General features: G+C 45.3%; 1 protein-coding gene across 1 annotated transcript in view; it reads right to left on the bottom strand.

Annotated features, from left to right (window-relative positions):
* The window catches only part of LOC138301918 (lectin-like), a 314,703-nt gene that overhangs the window by 153,166 nt on the left and 138,597 nt on the right, over positions 1-22,940 (bottom strand). The window contains exon 3 of the mRNA XM_069242382.1: positions 13,964-14,088. Coding sequence (XP_069098483.1) covers positions 13,964-14,088 — 125 coding nt within the window. The remainder of the gene's footprint in view (positions 1-13,963; positions 14,089-22,940) is intronic.

Consider the following 22,940-nt stretch of genomic DNA (forward strand, 5'->3'; position numbering starts at 1 on the left):
ACAGGGTGACAAAACAATAAGGAGGGGGAGAGACAGAGAATACACTTGGTCAATGCCAGAAACAACACTACCGTTGCCGTACACAACTCACAGGGAACAGCCCTATCTACTAGGCCATGCACTACCAGTTACAATGCTAGTGACCAGGTCATGGGGTGCAATGCCTATCACCATTGGCTGCACACCTGAAACCCACAGGACCCTGCCCAGGAGTAGATGCCCAGTAACATTATTGGGGCTGAAGTGCATCTGAGCTTGCCCATCATGGAACCTACCCTGCCATGTTCGCCCTGGCCTAGGGGCACCCACAGCCCACATCCCCCACCCAGGTAACACCTTAACGCGCACAAAGTCATTATTCTGAGTCTGTACTCACCCCCTTGTGGCTGCTGTGATGCCTTCAAGCACCCATTCAACTCCAGATAGGCCACCGCCAGGATGCGGAACATCAAGGGGATCAGGGTACGACAGGCATCCCTTTCTCGTTGGGAGACCAGCCCCAGCTGGGCCTCCGCCGTCTTCCTTACCCAGCGGTGCAGGACCTCCCACCATTTGCGGCAGTGGGTGCACCGCCTGTCAAAGACGCCCAGGGTCCGCACCTCCTTGGCAATGGCACGCCAAATACCCTTTTTCTGATGGGCGCTGACCTGCAGAAAAAGATACAGCAGAAAAGGTATATTCATACCATTCGGACTGTTAGACTCATGGCCCAACATATCCCTCCTATCCCCTTACCCACATACATTGACCACCTTAACTGCAGCACTCTGCCCAAGACCCCTCAGCCCCCCACACGAGGCTTACACACACAGCACTTCATACATTCATGCCCCAAGCATCTTGCTCACGGTGTACTCACCTGTTGGTCTGAAGGACCATAAAGTAAACGGTACTGCAGTAGGACCCCATCCACCTATTTCTCCAACTCCTCCGAAGTGAAGGCAGGGGCCCTTTCCCCAAACAATGTTGCCATTGTCGCTTCTAGACTGAGGTCCTCTCCTGTTGAAGGTCAGGTATCAAGTGAGTGAACAGATAGAAAATGGCGGTCACGTCCGCGGCAGTGCATACTGTCACCGCCACCGTACATCACCATTGGCTCCTGGAACCCGTAGGACCCAATGATAACCAATGCGGTGTTGCACGGCGGTCATCAACCACCTCCCGCAACAGCGCACAATGCCAGCGGAATTACCTCATTTCCACTTGTCCCTCTTCACAGGTCAAGCAGCTGCCATTTCGGGGGGGCACAGGCCATGGCATCTAACTGTGTCACAGCAGACATAGGCACACCTGTGGACCAACACGTTCACATACTGTTTCTGTAAAAAAAAGAAAAGCACATTATTCTGAGTATATGATTAAATATGACCATCTGCTCAACGTTTTTCACCCTAGAGTTCAACCCCCGAGGATGAATAGGAGATGGAGACATACCCCCGTGTACAGACCCCTGGTGCACCTGGCAACAAAGGAGGATAGGCACATTATCCTAACCTACAGACTTGATAGGGCAACAATCCAAGAGCTGTGTACCCAATTGGAGCCGACCTGATTTCAGCTATCCGCCACCCCACAGGCATTCCCCCTCTAGTGCAGGTCCTATCAGTGCCCCATTTCTTGGCAAGTGGTTCCTTCCAAGCGACAGTGGCCATGGCATCAGGGATGTCATAGCCTATGTTCTCAAACGTGCTGACCAAATTGTTGTCTGCACTGATGAAACACATGCACAGCTATATCGTATTCCCCCAAGTGGAGGATTTGGCCATAGTGAAGGCTGACTTCTATGCAATGGGACATATCCCCAACATCATTGGTGCTATTGATGGTACACATATTGCCTTTGTCCCCCGCCGGGGAAATGAACAGGTGTTCAAAAATAGAAAGAGCTTTCACTCTCTGAATGTGTAGATGGTGTGTTTGGCGGACCAGTATATATCCCATGTCAATGCAAAGTATCCTGGCTCTGTGCATGATGCCTTCATCGTGGGGAATACCAGCATCCCATATGTGATGTCTCAACTCCAGAGGCACCGGGTGTGGCTAATAGGTGAACCCATGGTCCCCACACAGTTTATGTAGGTATATGGGTGTGGGCTTCGCCCTAAGGGAGAGTGTCTGGCTAACAGGTATCCCTCGATATTTGCAGGTGACTCTGGTTACCCTAACCTCTCATGGCTACTGACCCCAGTGAGGAATGCCAGGACAAGGGCAGAGGAACGTTACAATGAGGCACATGGGCGAACAAGGAGGATCATTCCGGTGCCTCCATCTGACAGGTGGATCCCTGCACTACTCACCCAAGAAGGTGTGCCAGATCACCAGTGCATGTTGCAGAACCTGGCCTTGAGACGCCAGGTGCCTTTTCTGCAAGAGGATGAGGCTGGAGATGGTCGTGTGGCAGCGGTGGAGCCTGTGGACAGTGACGAAGAGGAGGCAGGGAAGAGGATGTGGACAACAGAACTACTATAATTCAACTGTACTTCCAGTGACACACAGGTAAGACACTGTAACTTCACCTTCCATTGCAGTTTTGTGTTGGACATTGTACATGGAAGCCTGATTTTGCTATTTCTATGGCCACTTACTGTGCCCTTTGGCATCTCTATTTTCAGATATATGTGCTCCCCTCTGGCTCCTGGTGTGTTTACTGCTGCCCACTACAGGTAATACATATGTATATGTAACTGTACAATTGAATTGCAATGTTTACAACTTGTTAAAATAATATATATTTCAATCATTTGACAAACTGCATACTTGTATTAGTTACAAGGGTGTTTATTTCTGTGATCATAAATGTAGCGGGTATTGCAATGGGCTGGGTTGATGGTGGAGGGGAGTCCAGGATAGAGTCCAGTCTATTTGTATCACAGGTGCATTGTCCAAGGAAGCATAGGAAGGGGAGCAATGGCAGTTCAAGGTGGACAGGGTGACAGAGTGGGACACAAGGGTGACATTCAGGGGAGTCTTATTTCCTGGCGGGGGTCTTGGTAATGTTCTCTGGCTTCTGCCTGGATTGCAGGGACCTTTTGCGTGGTGCTTCTCATTCTGCAGGGGGTGGGGTGCTGGTGGCCTGTTGTTCCAGTGGCGGGGCCTCCTGTCCACTAGCGTCAGCGGAGGTGGAGGGCTGTTTATCGGTGTGGCTAGTGTCAGGGGCCCGTTGGTGTGCCTCTGCCTCCCTCATGGTGTTGGCCATGTCTGTCAGCATCCCTGCAATGGTGACCAGGGTGGTGTGGATGTCTCTCAGGTCCTCTCTGATTCCCAGGTACTGTCTCTCCTCCAGCCGCTGGGTCTCCTGCAGCTTGGCCAGTATCTGCCCTATGGTCTCCTGGGAATGGTGGTATGCTCCCAGGATGTTGGTGAGTTCCTCCTGGAGAGTCGGTTCCCTGGGCCTGTCCTCCTCCTGTCACACAGCAGTCGTCCCAGCTTCCCTGTTGTCCTGTGCCTCTGTCCCCTGAAGCGTGTGCCCACTGCCACTGACTCCAGGTCCCTGATCATCTTGTGTTTGTGGGGTTGCCTGGGGTCCCTGTAGTGGTGGACACACTGCTGATTGACATGTCCTGGGGACAGAGGGATGGGCCAGCTCGGTGGGTGCTGTGGTGGTGTTTCCTGAGGGGGAGGCTCTGTGGTGGTTTGAGAATGTGGCTGGGTCACCGATTGTCCAGAGGTCCCTGATGGGCCAGGTTGGTCATCCTGATCCAGGCGTGCAGAGCTGTTTTCATCACTGTGGGCATCTTCTGGTGGGGGACTGGATGTTGCTGGCATCTCCTCTCAGGCGACGTTGTGTGGGGTCCTGTGGGTATGTAAATGTGGTGTTATTGTTTCTGCGTGTGACATCTTGTGCATGGGTATGTTTCCCTCAATGGTTGTTATTATCAAGGCAGCTTTGCCTTGTGTGAGTTGTGATTTGGTTGGCTAAGTGATTGTCACTAGTGTCCTTTGTTGTAGTGATGGGTGTCCATGCAGGTCTGTGATGGGGTCCATGCATTTGTGTAGCATGCAGGGCTTGGTATTGGGATGGGTGGGTTGTGATGGTGGGGTATATGTGAGGTGGTGGGGTGATGGGAGTGAGAGTAAGGGTGGGTGTTTGTGACAGCATGCAGGTAGGGGGGAGATAAAGTAGTAAAGATTTGACTGACCAGAGTCCAGTCCTCCTGCTACTCCTACCAGGCCCTCAGGATGCATGATCGCCAAGACTTGCTCCTTCCATGTTGTTAGTTGTGGTGGAGGAGGTGGGTGTCCACCGCCAGTCCTCTGTACAGCTATCTGGTGTCTTGCAACCACAGAACGCACCTGCCCCGTAAGTCGTTCCACCTCTTCGTGATGTCATCCGTTGTTCTTGGGTGCTGTTCCACGGCGTTGACCCTGTCCACGACTCTCCACCATAGCTCCATCTTACTAGCAATGGACGTCTGCTGCACCTGTGATCCGAATAGTTGTGGCTCTACCCGGATGATTTCCTCCACCATGACCCTTAGCTCCTCCTCTGAGAACCTGGGGTGTCTTTGTGGTGCCCTGGGTGAAGTGTGAGTGGTGTGTGTGAGGGTGTGTGGGGTGATGTGTTGGAGTGAGTGCTGTGAAGTGCATGGATGGTGTATGGGTGATGGTGTTTTGTGGCTCTGATTCAGTGAGTGCTCCTGGCTTGTCTCTCTCTCAGTAGTAATTTTTTTTTTTTGTAAAGGGTTGTGGGTATTGTGGATGTGTGTTTTATAGTGGTGTGGGTGTGTGGGTGTGATGAGTGTATGTGGGTCAGGTGTGTGTAGTTTGAGCACGGCGGTCTGTACCCCCAACGGTTTACCGCGGTTGAATGTCCGCCGCAGTGATTCGTGGGTCATAATGCTGTGGGCGTATTTCTGTTGCCGTAACGGTGTGGGTTTTGGTACCATCATTTTATCACTGATGTTTGGCATGGTGTAATTGTGTGTGTGTCTGTATAGTGGTGGATTTCTATGTGTGGGTCATAATACACTTAGCTGTATTCCACTGCGGTTGCGGTATGTTGGCGACAGTCAGCATGGTGGTAAGCAGCACTTACCGCCAATGTCATAATGAGGGCCATAATGTGTCCGGCAGGAACATAGTGCTGACCGCACTTGCAGTACTGGCGGTAGTTTGGCTGTTTTCTGTTGTGAAGACCACCATGGCCATAATTTGGCGGTCTTCTCCTTTGGCCCATTGGCGGTACGACCACCGCCGACGACATGGCGGTCATGGAACCGCCAAACTTGTAATGACCCCAATAGTGTTGACACATGCATAATAACACCACCATTACTTTAAAAAAAAAAAAAAAAAAGCATTGGCAAAGTCAATAACTCTTGTTTTTGCTCTGGCAATTCATGTAAACACAAGGTCTGTGTGCAATGTGTCCAATCTTTACATTGGTCAGCCATAAGTAAAAAGAAATTGCCAGTGATATATTCTCATTGGGGAAGGTATGCCTGATCTCTTTAACACAGAGATCCCAGATGAGGGGATGATTGTTTCCATGGCCACTCCTCTTAGTAGGGCACAGGAGACCTGCCAAGGGGAGGAAAGGTTCTGCCATCTTGGTTTTAGGTAGAGAGGGGCACAGTGGGATTATTTGCAGTAGGGCACATATGAAATGGTCTCACAGGGGATAGGTTTACCCTTGGGCACATTTATCCTATTGGTTAGGGAAGAGCCAGGAGTCCACCCTGTTGGCTGGTGCAAGGCATAAATGTTGCATCCAAAGAACTCTCATTAGAAAATGTTCTGGATCTGTGGAAGAACAGACGAGGATAAGGCCTGCTGTCTGTGACCTAAAAAGAACCTAGAAGACTGGAGTGATTCCCACTCCTGCACCTAGGAAAAAGAGGTGGACTCCAATGGTCATAAAGCTGGCACTGGGCATAAAAATGTCATCCTCAGTACCCCTCTTAGAACATAGCTAAACTTTGTAGAATCAGAAGGACAGACATGCATGCTGGCTTAGGAAGCTGAAAGAAGACTGGACCGACTTGCCTTGCCTTGACGTCACTCTAGGGGTCAGTTGACTGATCTCATGTTTGAGCTAAAGAGACATACCAAGATTCCAGGGGCCTTTTGTGCAACTGCCTAACTGATCAGGTCCAACTGAACCTGCCCTTAACACTGCTGCTAGCCTATGTTGGAGAGAATATTGACCCCAAAGTCCTATCATCAAGGTCCTGGGCCCTTGTCTTTTGCAAAAGTGTATGATCTACTGAAACCTGGGACAAATACAAATTTTGGCTCCAAAAGCCTCTGGAGGACTGGGACCAAATTTCCAGGCTGGCCAACAAAGTTGTGTTTCTGCTGGTCCAAAGATTTAGGTAACTCCCTCTAAGAGCTTTTCTGCAGCAGCAAATCTGATTCAGCCGGACCTCGCAGAGAAGGAATGCTGCCTCTTGGAGCCCTCTTTGGCCATAGCATGCAACCTTGTCCTGCTGGAAGAATTCAAGCTCCAAAAACAGAGTGAGCCCAAACGTAGAATTTGTCACCATGTGAAGACACCACAAATATGCCACAGATGAGGGATCTTCCTTGGGCGTGAACCAAAGGTCAACAGCTTCACCACAACTTCGCCTAGTAGCTATCTGAAATAATGGAGCCCTCTTTGGCTGCAGCCTGCTTCCTTGCCTCGCTGAGGATTTTTGAATTTCATACTCTGTCACAAACTTGACAGATATCCTGTGCATTGTACTACAATGTCCATAGGACATGATGGAATTGTAATACAGTGGACGGGATATGCGTCACTTTTGTGACAGAATAATCTCATCAACCAAACTGTAAATCAGGTCCTGTGTCCTTAGGTAAAACATTTGACAGGATCAAACCTAGTTTCTTTGGGTTACATTTACGAAAGTTTGGTTTTGCGCCCCGCAAATTGCGAGTCGCAAAACCTTATGTTGCACAGTGTCAATGACACTATTTGCGATTGGCAAGGTGGTCGCAAATGTTCTACCTCATGTATATTGAATATTTGTAACCCCCTTGGGATGGTGGCCCGCTAAAGACAGCAGACCACCATGTCTGTGACTGCTTTTAAATAAAGCAGTTTTTTTTTTTTTTAATGCAGCCCATTTTCGTTTAATTTTTTCAGAGCAGGCAGTGGTCAATAGGATCACTACCTTCTCTGAAAACATGTTTTTACTGCCATTCACAAAGGGGAAGGGGTCCCATGGGGACCCCTTCCCATCTGCGAATGAGTTAGCACCAGTGGCACACTGGTGCTAACTGCGATTGTTTTGCAACCGCATTCACGGTCTCAAAACAATCATACATGGGACTGCGACTCGCAATAAGGAAGGAAACACCCCTTCCTAATTGTGACTTGCAATCCCTTTTTGAGATTCGGTAAATAGTTTACCGAATTGCAAATATGGGTTTGAACATGCCAAAGTGCATTTTGTACGTTGCAAACGTCCCGATTCGCTGTTTGCGATGTGCAAAATGCTACCTACATGTAGCCCTTTATTCTTTCTTTATTTGTTTATTTCTGATGCATCATCCTTAAAAACATTTGAATATTTAAAAAACAGTATAAATAATTACAATCAGGCCACAGTAAATTTAAAGCCAGCTAAAATATTTAAAACCCAATAATCATGTTGTTGTAGTGAATACAGAATTCAGTCTAGGGTATTGCACGTTCAATAACAATAACAATAATCAACCAATTAGAAAATTAATTACAAAACATTGCACATGAAAAGGATACAGTTGTAAATGCAAACGAATCATGATACGCCATTAAGATTGCTCTGAACTGAAAAGAGTTTGTTTTTTTTACTTATAACTCATGCAGAGGATAGACAGTTTGTACACTGATAATATTTACATAATCTGTGTCTGTTCATAAAATTCTCAGTGCTGTTGTGCACTTGAACCCCTAAAAGGTGGCAGACTGGTTTAATCAATCTTTTGCAAGGGGCTTGATAAGCGGTGCAAAAAAAAAGAAAAAAAAAAAAGCAAGTGATGAAGTATTTTGGCCTCAGGTGTGCAAGAGGGACATGGAAAGCTGGAGCAGAATTTGTTTGTCCTTCTCGTACAAAAATTGTTAATTCGCAGAATCTCATATCTGAATTGAATATACAGCTGTTTAGCTGGGGGCACATTGTTTTTTTTATCAAAGACCAGTTCAAATAGTGGGGTAGAAGTTTGGTCTTAAAAATAAATCTATTTGCCAGACTTAACATTGTATTTTTGCAGCTCCTCATCCCACAAGTAGGCCTCTATGTTTTTTTTCTTTAATGATAGACGTAGATGATCATCAGCAGGGAATTTGCAAAGAGCAACTAGTTCCAAGCTATAAAACATAATTTTTACACACATTAGCCAAGGAATTCTCATATAGACCTTGTTGCGCAATGTTTCCTTGAGAGGTGACCTATCCGAATCTAATCCCTCGGTGGACCAGAGACTACAATACAGCAAAGGTCATATCTTGACTGTTGTGTAGATTGAATATACATCTAAATCAATTAATTTCGGTAAGAAAGGGACACTCTGTGGGGGATTAAATCAGAAAACTAAAAATTTATTTTCAACAACAGCTAACTTTGTTTTCTTTACATGTTGTCATAACTCCAATCCATAAAGGGCCGTCCCCTTAGACTTACATTGATATAATTCAGAGGCTTGGAGAGATAATTATTGACTTTGTATTTGTATACAATTTAGAGATAGCAATCAACTCCTATTGCAACTTGATTACTCTTTTGCTAATCTGCTGCGACCAGGTCAGTTTCACTCTTAAATGGTCGAAATCTATTACTTGCTCAAGTATTTCATTTTGTGCTTTAATGCGCACCTTCATCGATTTATAGGGGTTAAAGGACATATATCTAGTTTTTTTGGTATTTAACTCTATCTCCCTTTCTGAGCAAAGGTAAAAAATGGTCAATCTAAGCTTGCAGCCCTGCAGGGGTTTTAGGGATGCGGAGTGCATGATCTGCAAACAATAACACTGGTACGCAAAACGCTTCTATTTTTGGGGAGCCGTTGCCAGGGAAATATAGATATTTCACATCATTGATCTATAAATAGAAGAGTTGTGGCCAAAATGCATCTCTGACAAACTTCCTTCTCTATTCTAATAGGAGCAGTCATCTACTCCTTGCTGACTAGGCCTATCAGTCCTTAAACAGCCAAAAGTTGTCTGATGTAGTCGTATTAAGATTTATAACATACTGCAATGAACTCCTATGGTGGTGAGCATTCCCCAGAGTTTGTGATGAGGAAATAATTAAAAAGCTACTTTAAGGTCGACAAATGACACAAACAAGTGGACCTTCCCTAATATCACCGTCACAGTGACATAAGCATAGTCAATATATCTGTTTGATTGTGCTTGTTTTTTAACGAAAGCCTGTTTGAAAATCAGATAGAATATTATTATGATCAACCTACTCAATAAGTTTCCCCCAAAACTGGTGACAGAAAAGCTTCTGTAACCACTCAATTAAACTAATCAACCTATAGTTTCAAGGGTCATCATGACTGCCTTTCATGTGGATGGGGACAATCAATAAATTGTGCCTAGGGTTTATGTACCTCACCACCCGTCAAAATGAAACTCATAAGGAGGTTGAGGTATGGGCTCCAAATAAGAGATTCCAAAGCATACAGGTCTCTGAGTATGCATGTTAGACCAATGGGACTTCCCAAGAACTATCAAAACAAGGGCATCAGGGGAGTCCTTTAGGGTAATGTCTAAAGGTCTTAACATTTATTTAGTCTTGGCAGGTTCTATATCTAGAGATACACCTTGGCACCTTGTCAATTTCCAAATTTAAACTCTGGAAATGCTCAACCCAAACTTGGGGCTGAGAGTGATGATCAACTTTGGTAAAGAGTGGCAGCTGCTGTTTCACTGGGTTCTGCCCAAGCAGTACGCCCGGATTTTTTGCCTTTTTGATTACCTGTTTTTTGGACTTTTTACTGTGGGTGAGCCTTATTGCCGGTGTGTCACCCATTGTATTTACACAGTAAATGAACTGTGCATGTTTACCCCCTAATGCCTGCCTTTTAAGGTAAAGCTGCAATCGTAAGGGGCACTTGGCTGGGTACAGATGAACATGTGTGCTCACGTGGGAGACTAATGTTTGGTGCAGCCCGGTAACAGTGCACAGGTAACTTGGCGTGATGGGGGCGCCGCAGGTGTAGGTATTCACCTGGGAGAGGCCTCATTTGGGAAGTGTACATTTTTGGGGAGAAGTCAGTGTGCTTTACTGTTTTAACTATAGTACCGCCCTATTATATTCCTAAGGAGAAAACTACCTTAGAGTGTAGTTTCTCTTCATGTGTGCCTGGAGAGACCATTGACGTCTTGAACTAAAGTATATGGTATTTTAAAGTTTAGCAACTTTTGACCTAATTTTCCTCCAAAGCCCTTGGACTCTGCTGCAGGCCTGGTAAAATTCCCCTGGGGTGGGACAGGGCCTGGAGGACAGTGCAAAGAAGCTATGTCCTGAAATTTGGGGAGACAGTGCTCGAGGGATCACTTCTCCGCTTGCCTATTTTGTCTGCGACCTCATCCCCTTTGCGGATCTTTGTTCGAGAACCAGGACCCAATTCCCAGCCCCATGGCATTCCTGAAGCTTAGGGGGAAGACACACATCCCTCATGTAGCCTGCACTCCCTGCTTCCCATGCCCATGTCTGGGGGGAGTACGAGGCGGCCACCATCAAGCACGTCTGTACACAGAAGCAGGCAGACACAACACAATGACTGCAAACTCTTATGCCAACACACGGTTGTGCTTCCAGCAGGGAAGCCAGTGCGGGCGGGAGGGCGGGCTCTTCTTGCTACCCTCCAACTGTGGCCATCTCTGGGCACCCCTCAAATAAAAGCATTTAAAGAGAGAACACCAAGGAAAACAGCACCACAGCTCTCCCTAGCACACTGCACTCAGGAAACTACCCCCATAATGCATTGTGGGACCTTTCCCGTGTCCCCACCATACATTCGAGAAACCCCAAAATACTCACCTTCCCTGGTTTTATAAGTTTTTTCAAGATCTACTACAGCTGGCGCTTTTGCTATTCATCTGGGAGTAGTTTGTAATCTAGGGGCCTTCAAGGCTTGAGAATGTGTACATTGTGTGCTCCAGGGGTTGAATGTTAAAATATACTGTAATGTCTTGAATGTAATTGCATTATAATGATATCTAATGGGGTTACCCTTCAAAGGGCTGATCAAGTTGTTTTAATACAATGCTTTAAAAAAAAATGTATTCATATTGTACCACCCTCTAGGGTCTAATCTGACCATTACAATCTACAAAGAATGTCCGAATGCAGTTTATTTCTGATAGATGTTTTTGATTGGGTTTACCTGATTATTGCATATCTTTTATGATTATTGCATATGTTTTATAAATCCAGCATTACTGAAAATATGACAATCATTCATGCGAAGGCAATATCCTTACTACACCATGATTATATGAACACTCTTGAAGTGTTTGGGTGACCCCCTTAGGACCAGCCATGGTATGTCTCATCTACCAATGTATATTTGTAAATTATTGTGTAGTATTTAGTAGTGTTTGCACAATAAATTTACTTTTCCTATTCTAAAGAAAAAGTACTGACTAGTCAATCATTTTTTTGAGTGTTAATGAGTGGGATATTTTGTGGGGAACAAGAAATGGGTTTCTACGTGCAGCCTGACTTTTGGCAGTACTAGGAGTATCCATCCATGGTGCATCACCTTTTGAACTGGAAATGGAAATTCCAAGTGGCCTCATCCATCAGAAAGCTGGAGGCAGTTCTTGTCTATTGTACCTTTAACATCATCACCCATGGTATGTTGATGATTTAGGCAAAGCAGCTGTGTAAATGCTTTTAGCTGGTTATTTACTATCTTGATCTGCACCCTGAGTTCTGCTCAGTCGATCTTAAGGTCATTTATGACCTCAACCATACAATGGATTTTGTTGAGTGACATTTTTAGAAGAGGAGGAGCTATTTCGATTGGTGAGATTAGTGGGATTAACAAAATCCAGCTCAGCTAATATAGCAAAGCGATTTTCACAAACCACAGTAGGTTCACAAGGAATAGAAGCGGGAATTATTTTACAAAATATCTCAATTTGAAGAGGCTCCATGATGACGCTCCCATTTGTAACAACAGAAGGAGAACTCCTGTGCAGGCTAGATGTCTTACATGACTTGCCAGATGTTTTCACAAATATTTTTGCTATTGGTTTACTTCTAGGGGAAAAATAGAGATAATAGATGGATCCCAAATAGTCTCAACTTCACAGAATAAATCATTTATATCTCAGTGTATTGAACTCACAATTTAAAAATACATATTTTAGTGAAGGTGTTTTTTAGATTGTTAGTTTGAAAATGCCACTTTTAGAACATGAGCATTTTCTTGCTTAAACCATTCTGTGACTCTGCTTGTTTGTGTATTCCATGTCAGGGTCAGACTGACAGTAGGGATGTTTGTGAATCTCCATTAGTCAGTTACACAAATGGCGCTGGGGTGTAGCCTGCATATCCTGATGGTCCATCTGGGTTAGAGTGGAGGGAGTAATGGTCACTGAATGGGCTGTGCCTGCCCTCACACAATGCACTCTCCAACCCCTTGGTGTGTGTCTGGAGCCAGGCCTGGGCAAGGCAAGATCCTCTAAACAACAGAGACTTTTCTTTGAAGAGCTGAAGAGATGAGAAGTGCTGCCACTACCTATGACTGTGCTTTGTTGGGCTATCCTACAATTGCTGCTTCGGCCTGTGAAAGGGAACACAGACTGGATTTGTTGCGTATTCCTGTGTGAGAGGTATCTCCAAGGGGTTGGACTTAGCTTGCCTCCTGTTTTTGAAGCCTTAGGGATAGCAAAGGCTTCACCAAACAGTCTCTGAGCCTGCATGCTGTGGACTCTAGCTTGCTGAAAGGTGCCATTCCAGTTCCTGGGCCCCTGGAAGTGAATTCCTGGTGAAATCCTGTGAAACGATGCTAGACGACTCTGTGGGACTTCGCTAAGGATGCAGCTGCATGAAGCTCATGACACTGCCTACACCTGGATCCGTGGACCTCGCTGAGGCACGACAACCAAACCACAATATAGGCCCAATGTCACTGCAGCAGATGACGTCCGCACAAACTCGTGAGTTGGAGTGTCGTACACCAGACGTTCGTGATCCCTGACTCTGTCACAGCGCCTGTGACCCTGTGATGTGATTGCAAACCCGTGAGGTCACCCCGTAGCATCATGACTTTCCTGGACTTTGACTTTGCCGGAGGTGCCCAGGGACTGACTCCTCGTAATCACCGCTGCCTCACCTCCACCGCTCTGCAGCAAGGACCTGATTCCTTTTCCTGATACCTGCACTCCTTCACCCTACAGCAACAGAAACACTGCTGCATCGAATCCAGTGACGCCTAGCTCCCTGACTCTTTGCACCGGCCTATTTTCCTCATGTTTTGCTCAGGTACTGTACCTGGGGGTCCGTGTGATTCTGCAAATGGCGCCAGTGGTTTTGCATTGTAGGAAATGACTCCGCCACAATGCTGCTTTAGCATCAGATTGCACCATTTGTGCCTCTAGGCACTATTTTTGTGTTTTTGATTGCAAAAGCCATATTATAAATTGTGTATTGTGGATTGTTATCGTATTTGGTCTTGTTTGATTTGGATAAATATTGGCTATTTTTCCAAACTGGTGTGGTGTCCATTTTCTAGTGTTTCCACTGTATTACTGTGAGTGTTGGTCCATATAGTTTACACATTGCCTCTGGGTTAAGCTTTTCTGCTAGTGCCAAGCTACCAAGGAGGTGAGCGGGGATTAATCGGATGTGTTTCTCCTTTACTAGAGTGTGTGTCCTTGCTTGGACAGGGGACAACCTGACTGCCAACCAAAGACCAGATTTCTAACAGGGTAAGATATAGGTGAATAGATAAATAGTGGGTGAAGAGAATTAATGGGGACATTGGGCAGGATTTAGAGTGCCTTCCTGTGTCTTACCTCAGCATCAATCCACCTCATGGCATTTGGAATGTATTTGTAATAACTGTTGAAGTGGCAATCCCATCCAGGGGTACAGCGGCACTTGGTGCAGTCTTCCTCATGCTTTTCTTCTATTTGCTGAACTGTAAAAAAAGACTGAGCTGTGAAACACTGGAGCAAAAGAAGTGGAAAAGAGAAGTACCTGACTGTACACCAGTGCAGTACTGTTAAAGCAGGGTTAGTTGGGGCATGACACCACCAGTTAGACTGTATAGCATATTAGCAGAGCAACTGTCATTTAACCAGTTTCCTCTATGAATCATGAATAACTGTAAAATTGCTTCATACATAAAACAAAAGTGCATGTTACACTGTAATAGTTTTTTTTATTGTGTAATTTCAGAAAAGCTTAGGCAGGTATGACGGAGCTAGACATCAGCAGAAGAATTAAATTCTGTCATGCACTTTAAAAGTTAAAAACTTTGTTTAAGGCTTAAAACTGTAGTGTTGTGAGACTTTGTGCACAAGGACCCTCACAGTTCTAGGCAGACTGAATAGAGGAAATATGTAACTTGCTCGGAGGTGCTAGAATGTGGTTATTAACTGTTATGATGTTAACTGAGTGCAGAGTGTGATTGTATGCTAAGGAATAAATACATCTTCTACAGAGCTCTGTGTGTGGTGTGGTGATTTACATGCTTCCGGGCAGGGGAGGATGCAACAACTGGTAACGAGTAGGGGATATGTGCCCCAAAGAACAATGACTGCTTTCCCTGAGAGTTTGCAGGGCAGTGACACAGCAAACTGCTTGTGTGTGCCACCTGCACCCAAATCGATAAGAGGAAATTCAAAGTTGGCGTATGTGGAGTTGGAGCCTTGCTCCAGCCCATATATGGCCCTCAAAGAAGTGAAAGGGACTGTGGAGGAGCATGTTCAAAAAGCCCACCAGGATCCTTTCCTAAGGCTGAAAGAAGGAACATTGCAACTTGCCATAGCACCAGGCCATCAATGATGTAGGCGTAATGCTGAAGACAGTGAAAAACAGATATGACACCCAGGAATGATGTAAATCGCTCAACGAAACAATGGTATCCACCATCAAGAAAGAAGACGACAACACAAAATTTCAGTTCAGCTGTGACGACCCAAGAAAGAATGCATGCCCATTGCTTGCAGAAGGTACAAGTTAACAGCGGCAGTCGTTTGAACACCATATGCCTTCAACAACTGTAGAAAAAAGAGCAAAGTACGATGCCACTGAGTTTCTGAACCCACCGTTGCCATTTGACACCACCAAAAACCAAAATATTGGCGCCAGATGGACTGCATGGATTAAAAAGTTTGATGATTTCATAGGTGCCCTAGAAGAAGTATATGATAAAAATAGCATTGAGTATTTAAATAACCTTGCCAGTGACGGAGTCAAAGAAGTGCTGAAGAAAATCTCACAGACTGATGCAATAACATATTGTCAGTTCAATCCGATGCCCAACGTCAACTATGAAAGATCCATTTTCAATCAAACGAGACAACAAGCTAAGGAAACAATGAATGAGTTTGCTGAAAAACTTGATGTAGTTATTAAACACTGCTAGTTTAGTGAATTCAATGATGAAGAAGCTATACATCTCAGAGTCATCAATTGATGTCCTTTAGTTTCTTTCAGAAGACTCATGTAGAAAGAGAGATGCTCAGTTTAGAGAAAATATTAATGCTGCAAGAGGCTATGAAATAGCAGACTGACAAGCTGCTGATATGGAAGCTAGAGCAGCAAAAAGTGAATCAGTGTTGGTCTTGAAAAGCAAGCACAAATACAAGGTAAATGCATGCAAATCCACATCTTCAATGAAAAAAAGTTGTGCTTCTGATTTGGGTTTTCATTTCCCCTTAATACAAAGGTCTAGCCATGGGACAGATCTGCAAAGGTTGTGAGAGAGAAAACCACTTGTTAACAGCTTTCAAAAGAGAAGAGAAACCAAATACTTCCCAGCAAGGAAAGAAAATGGATGCCCGAAAGTTTCAGAATCATTCTGGCCAAGCCCAAAAGGCCTAAAAGTGGCAGCAGGTACAACAAGAAGAAACCAGACAAAGTTGATTGTTGTCGAGCTCATTCTACACAGGTTTTTCAATATCATTATCAAGCGCCAGTAAAGACGATGGATGTGCCATGATGTTGACCAAGGAATGACGGGCACATGTCAGTTTTGCTGGTTGCAACGAAGAACAAAAGATAAAGGCAAATCATAAAATGAAACAATTGAATTCACTTGGACAGTGTGCCAAGATTTCAGTAAAACGGTTGCCCCAAAACCTTTATCATTGATAGTGGTGCACCGATTAACATCATGTCAGTTGAGAAGTTTAATAGCCTGTCTCCTGTGCCACGCCTCAACCCCTCAAACACAAAGAAATACACAAGGGCTTCCTCATGGACTGGGAAGACTTAAGACCTTGAAAGTGTGACTTCACATTAATGAGGACATTCTCCCTGTTGCCCAGTGACACTGCCAAGTCACTTGTCACTTGCAGGAAGCTGTTGAAAAAGCCAGACCCATGGGTTTTGCCCACAGTGGAGATGCTGTGTGCATCTGTGTTGATACGTACCAGGCCAGCAAAGCAATTGAGAGAGAAAGACATCCTGGTTCACACATAGGGGATATTATCACGCAACTGAATGGTGCAAAAGACTTGTCCCTTCTCGCCCTGAGCGAGGGATACCATTAACCTGAGCTGAAAGAGAACTGCAGATACATAACTACTTTTACTACTCATGTTGAGCTGTTTGGATACAAACTGTTGAGCTTTAGAGTGTCGCCAGCAGCTGACATTTTTTAGGATGTTATAGGTCTAATAGTTCAACATGTCACACATGTTCTTAATTACCGTGATGAAATACTGGTATATGGTGCAACACAAGAGGAAAATGACAAGGATCTTACACAGGTGTGCAAGTTACTTGCTGGCACACCAGAGTACGCACCCACACAGAGTTCTGTGCTCACTCTGAATGCAGCAAAGTGCAAGTTTCACAAGCCCAAACAAATTATTTAGGCACATATTCCGTGTTGGGAGCATGACTTTCTGACCCGGATAAACTGCAAGCGCTGTCAGCTACTTGCCCCCAACAAGATGCCACCCTGCTGAGATCTTTCTTAGTCATGGCCAGTTGTTCTTCGAGGTGTATTTGTGACTTTGGTACAGTCAGTGCCCCATTAAGAGACTTGACAAAAGAAAATGTCCCTTTCCAATGTTCTGCTGATTGTCATCAAAGCTCTAAAATAATAAAACATGCGATTGATAATGCAAGTGAGATTGCTTTATGACTCCCAGTTACATACTGAGGTCACTGTAGATGCATGTCCAGTTGGGCTGGGGCAATCCTTGCTCAAAAGAATGGTCATCCAAATGCTCAGAGACACATTGGCCCTCATTACAACCCTGGCGGACGGTGGTATAATGTAGAAAAGTCCTGCCAACAGGCTGGCTGTACTTTTCCCCATAATATGACATTGGCGGTTTGGTTAAAGCCAAACCGCCAATGTACCACTCCGTCGACCACAGCGGTAACAGCCGCCGGGCTGGAGACTTCAGTCTCCAGCCAGGTGGCCATCACTAGCCCGCCCGTGGGATCCCGCCTACCACCATGGTTTTTGTGACTTCCTTACCGTCCCGAAAACCATGGCGGTAGGCACTATCAGTGACAGGGAATTCCTTACCTGTCACTGATAGGGGTCTTCCCCCATCCCCAACCCCAGGTTTCACCCCCACCCCACTCCAGACCTACCCCCCAACATACACACACCTTCATGCACCATCGTACACACTCATATACACCCTCATACACACATGCACCCGCGCATGCATACATCCATTCACATACACATCCAAACACGCTGACATATATACAAGCAAACCCGCATTTACACAACACAACATACATGCACTCACACATCCACACATGCACACACATACAACACCCAATACACACCCGCATTCACGCCCGCATGCACAAACATACACACACACCCCCACAAACACCACACCACCCACCCCCTCCCCTGTCAGAGCAACCAACGTACCTGATTTCAGGGGGGTCTTCCAGCAGGAGATGGGATGGGGTGCTGCTGCTACCAGCAGAACACCGCCAGGTCGTATCATGTGTCATGATATGGTCTGCGGCGGTCTGCTGGTGTGGCGCTGCTGCTGGCAGCAGCGCCACCTTACCTCCATCCTTCTGGCGGAATTCCAGCTACGGTAATAATACGGCGGACGGCTGGTAGCCGCGACAATGATATTTTGCCAGCCGTCGCCTTGCGGTAGGTGGTTTCTGCCTCCAATGTTATAATGAGGGCCATTGTGGCTTATACCAGTCTAAGCCTGTCTGACACAAAACAATGCCTATTCTCAGCCAGAGAAGGAGAGTTTGGCTGTAGTGTGGGCCTGAAAACATTTTCATGTGTTTCTTTAGAAAAACATTTCAGAATCGTTACTTATCATCAAGCCCTGCTCTCTATCACTGAAAACTCAAAAGCCAAGATACCCCCCTGCATTGAGAGGTGGGTGTTGCAACTGCAAGAGTACAGCAGTGCAATTGTACACAAGCAAGGTAAAGATCAGAACCCTGTTGATTACTTTTCACGGTACCACTACATCTTCACAATGCGACATACAAAATGGCAGTAGAGTACATTTACTTCATTGTGAAGTCCAGCACACCAGTAGTCCTACCCATAGAACATATTATTGCTGCTACTAATGCCAATAAGAACATGCTCATCCTCAAAAACATAATTTCAACTCTATCATGGAAGAGAAGTACTCGACCTATTGCGGATGATGTTGAATTAAAAAAAATCAAAAATGTACAGGAAGAGCTGTCCGTGGTCAAGGAAGACAGTAAGACATTGAACTAATCTATGAAGGACATTGTGGCATTGTGCCACCAAAGAGCCCTAAAAAACGGAGTGTGGTTCCCCTGCCTAGAAGATTGGGTTGAGAAGGAACTCAAAGATTGCCACCTTTGCAGCTGCCTTTCCCCGAAAGTAATGCAGCATCCACTGACAATGTCTGCACAGGTTTGGGAAAGAGTTGAAGTTGATATTTTTGGGCCCTTAGAAAATGGACACCATCTCATGGTAGTCACTGATGAATATTCACACTTTCCTTTAGTAGATCTTATATAATCAAAACATTTTTAAGCATGGAGTATTCCCGCTAATCTCAAATCTGACAATGGTCCACCATCCAATAGCAAAGCATTCAAGGAGTTTCCAATCAGACTCAATATCAAGCACCAAAAAAGTACACCCCTGTGGCCACAAGCCAATGGTGTCATCGAACGATTCATGGGCACCCTCAAAAGGGTAACTCAACAAGCATCAATAGAAGAAATCAAATTAAAATAGGCCCTCTGTGCTTATGACTCAACTCCCCGCTCCACAAGTGGTAAGAGTCCTGCCACCTTGCTATTTGGGAGAGCCATTGGAACCAAGCTGTCACAGAGGACAGTTGACTGAATGTCACAAGCACCTCTCGAAAAGTATAAAAAGAAAACATTTGTTGACTGGCATCAACAACTCAGGAAACAATCTTCAATTAAGTTGACTAGGTCCAGGTCAAACAGAAAAGAAAGCGGAAACCAAGCACTCTGTATGCTGTCAATCTTCTGAGGATGGTGACGTGCAGAAAACATGAGATGGTGCTTTGTCCTGGACTGTCCATCACACAGGACTCATCGTTCTAAGCACCCTACGTCAATGTTCATCAGCTCCTGCAATCATGAATGATGCGATCCCACCTGACAGTCCAGATCAAGTGTCAGAACTGGTGTCATGGATGCACAACCAGAGGGCATCTAAACTACCTTATACCACTCAATCTGGCTAACTAGTGCGAGCGCCTCGACGACTTACTGAAGAAATATAATGTGACTGTTTTTTATACTTATTTTTATTTAACAAGGGAGGGTGTAGTGTCATGGGACTGTGTGTGCTAGAAATCTTGCAGTTCTAGGCAGGCCCCAGAGAGGAATTATGAAACTTGCTGGGAGGTGGTAGTGTGTGGTTATAAACAGTTAAGACGTGATCTGAGTACAGTGTGTGATCGTATGCTGAGGAAGAAAAATGTCTGTTACAGAGCTCAGTGGCATAGTCATTTACATGTGCCAGGGCTGGGGAGGTCCATACAATAACCATGAAAGCTTCCTATGTAGCAATTCTGATAATGCCTGATTAAAAGTGAGATGGGTAGAACCTATCTGTCTGTCTGGTACTTCCACCAGGAAAAATTGCATGAGGCTTTTGCTGCACCCAAAGCCAAGCCTAACTCCCCTCTGCAGAAACAAACACTTGTCTTGCATCCCTTTTCTCATCCCCCACACCAGCCACAGGTCTCCACATACATTTATGACCTGCTCAGAGCAGGCAGAATATGCATGCATTAAAACCACATGCATTCTAAAAATCTATATGGCTTTTATGACTGCAAAAATAAATCCCACATGGTAATTTCTCATTCTATGGGTTTTACTTGGAATTGCACAGCACTGATGGGGATTGAAGGCACAGTAACCGTAAAATCACTTCTGATTTTACAGTTATACCAGTACTGTGCAATTTGTGATCAGACATAAAGGGCTTAATTATGACCCTGGCGTTCTTCAGACTGCCAAGGACGCAGTTGCGGTCTGACCGCTGCCAAAGCGGTTGTCCAACCACTTTGGTGGTAGCCAGACCACCACATTGAGACCGTAGTGGTTCGGTCATGGTCAGACCGTCAGCATTGCCAGTTTCTCTTCACTGGAGGGACTGGCGGTGCTGACAGTCCTAATTCGCCAGGGCAGTGCTACATGCAGTGCCACTGTGGGGATTACGACCCCCCCTCTTTGCCAGCATTCACATAGCGGCTGCAATGCCATGTAAAAGCTGACAGAGATAGGGTGCTGGGGGCCTCGTGGGGGCCCCAGCACTGCCCATTTACTTGCCCTGTGCAGTGCAGGGGATCCCATGAACAGCCCCGTTGTGCTTTTCACTGTCTGCATTGCAGACAAAGTGCATTGCAGACAGTGTTGCACCCTACTCACTGTAACATTTCCGGCGGCTCAATTATGAGCCGCCGTCAGTTTTGTGGGCTGTTCCCCGCTGGGTCAGTGGGGAACTTGTAATGGATCCCGCGGGAAGGCGGCTGCACTGGCAGCAACCTGACCACTGGAGTTTGACGGGCAACCTTTTCTGCCCACCAAACTGATGATGATCCCCAAAGTGTTTTTTTGTTTTTCTCCTTTAGGTACATCAGCGGTTGTTTAATTAATTTGCCAGTAGGCAGGCAATGAGGGGTATTTTTGTAAGCAATCCCTGTAGTGCTGGTTAATAGCCCACTCACAATTGATGTAAGGTTCAACTGGCCAATCTAACGTATTTTCTGATTTTACTACATGTCCACCAACCTGCATTACGGCATTAGGACTGGTTTTTTGTGATTGTTTTTTTTTTTTTACTTGTTTTCTGCACTAGGCATTTCATGTAACTGTTAGGAACTTATTTTCCAAAGGAAGCACGTCAGCTTCTTGATTTCTGTAATCTGCTGTAATGGTATGTGTTTTGCAAATTTGCTTGTGTTTCTTTTGTTTCAAGAGGGTACAAGAGACGTCCAGACTTTTAGGAACCTCAGGGAATCCTGAGACAAAATCATCTGGGCTTGAGTGACCCACTTTCAGCAACAATGGAGCCAACCTAAGAGCAAGAATGTTGGTCACGATTTTGCATCAACAGTGACCATTACTTGTGGTAGCATAACAACTAGGGGCACTCATATTAATCCCAATTGAGACCCTTTAAACAACTAGTGAGTGAGTACATTCATTTACTGTTTTTACTCATTTAAATCCATTACAATTCATCATATTAAACAGTATAAAATATACATTGTGACACATAAGACATTCAAAGAATACAATTAAAACATTTCTTATAAAGAAAGGTGATTCCAGCACTATTGTCTAAAATCTGTATGCAAATAATCCAATAGCTGCTTGTTTACGAATATCAAAGTACATAGTGGTACCCTGAGCTGTCTCATCATGCATGGGCTTAGATATAACAAATACTGTGGCCCTGGTCAGCTACAAGAATCACTTGAGGTTGGATGTATAAAGGGTGATATGCCACATGTAAAAACACGAAGGAAAAGTGTTGTTTTGCAAAGGCACTCCTATGGACTTCCCCCATGCCTTGTACAATCCTATATATTGACATTGCATAATTCCCCTAAAAATACATCTGTTTTTGTAGGAAAGATACAAACAGTTGTGCCTCATCTCCACTGCAGTTTTTATAATGCAAACTTGAAAATCATCTTGATAAAAACACTTTGGCCCTCATTATGACATTGGTGATAATTCCCGCTTACCGCCACGCGGTCGGCAGACAACTTACCGGCGCTGTGGTGAATATCCGTTCACCATATTATGACACACACACACCAGTCCGACAGAATACAGCCACATACACAAATCCGCCAGACCAAAGGTCAGTGATAAAGTGGCGGTCCCAAAACCCATACCGTTAAGCCAACAAAACAACGCCCAACACATTATGACCCACGAATCACCACGGCAGACATTCAATGGCAGTAAACCATTGGCAGTACACACCACTGCGCTCAGAATGGACACCCATATACAAAACAACACTACAAGGCCAATACCAAATACACACACCTGACACACACCACACCCACACACCCACACCGCTATAAAACACACACCCACATTGCCCACAACCCCTTACGAACAACAATTGCCACCAGGAGACACACACACACCACTTACACCCATACACCCCTCACGCACTCCACAACACACACCCCACCACATTACCTAACACACCCTACCAACACACATCACACAATACCCATGGCACCACAAAGGCACTCCCGTTTCACTGAGGCGGAGTTAGAGGTGGGAGGAAATTGTCAGGGTAGAGCCACAGCTCTTTGG

This window comes from Pleurodeles waltl, chromosome 6, assembly GCF_031143425.1.
Source record: "Pleurodeles waltl isolate 20211129_DDA chromosome 6, aPleWal1.hap1.20221129, whole genome shotgun sequence".
Classification (NCBI taxonomy): domain Eukaryota; kingdom Metazoa; phylum Chordata; class Amphibia; order Caudata; family Salamandridae; genus Pleurodeles; species Pleurodeles waltl.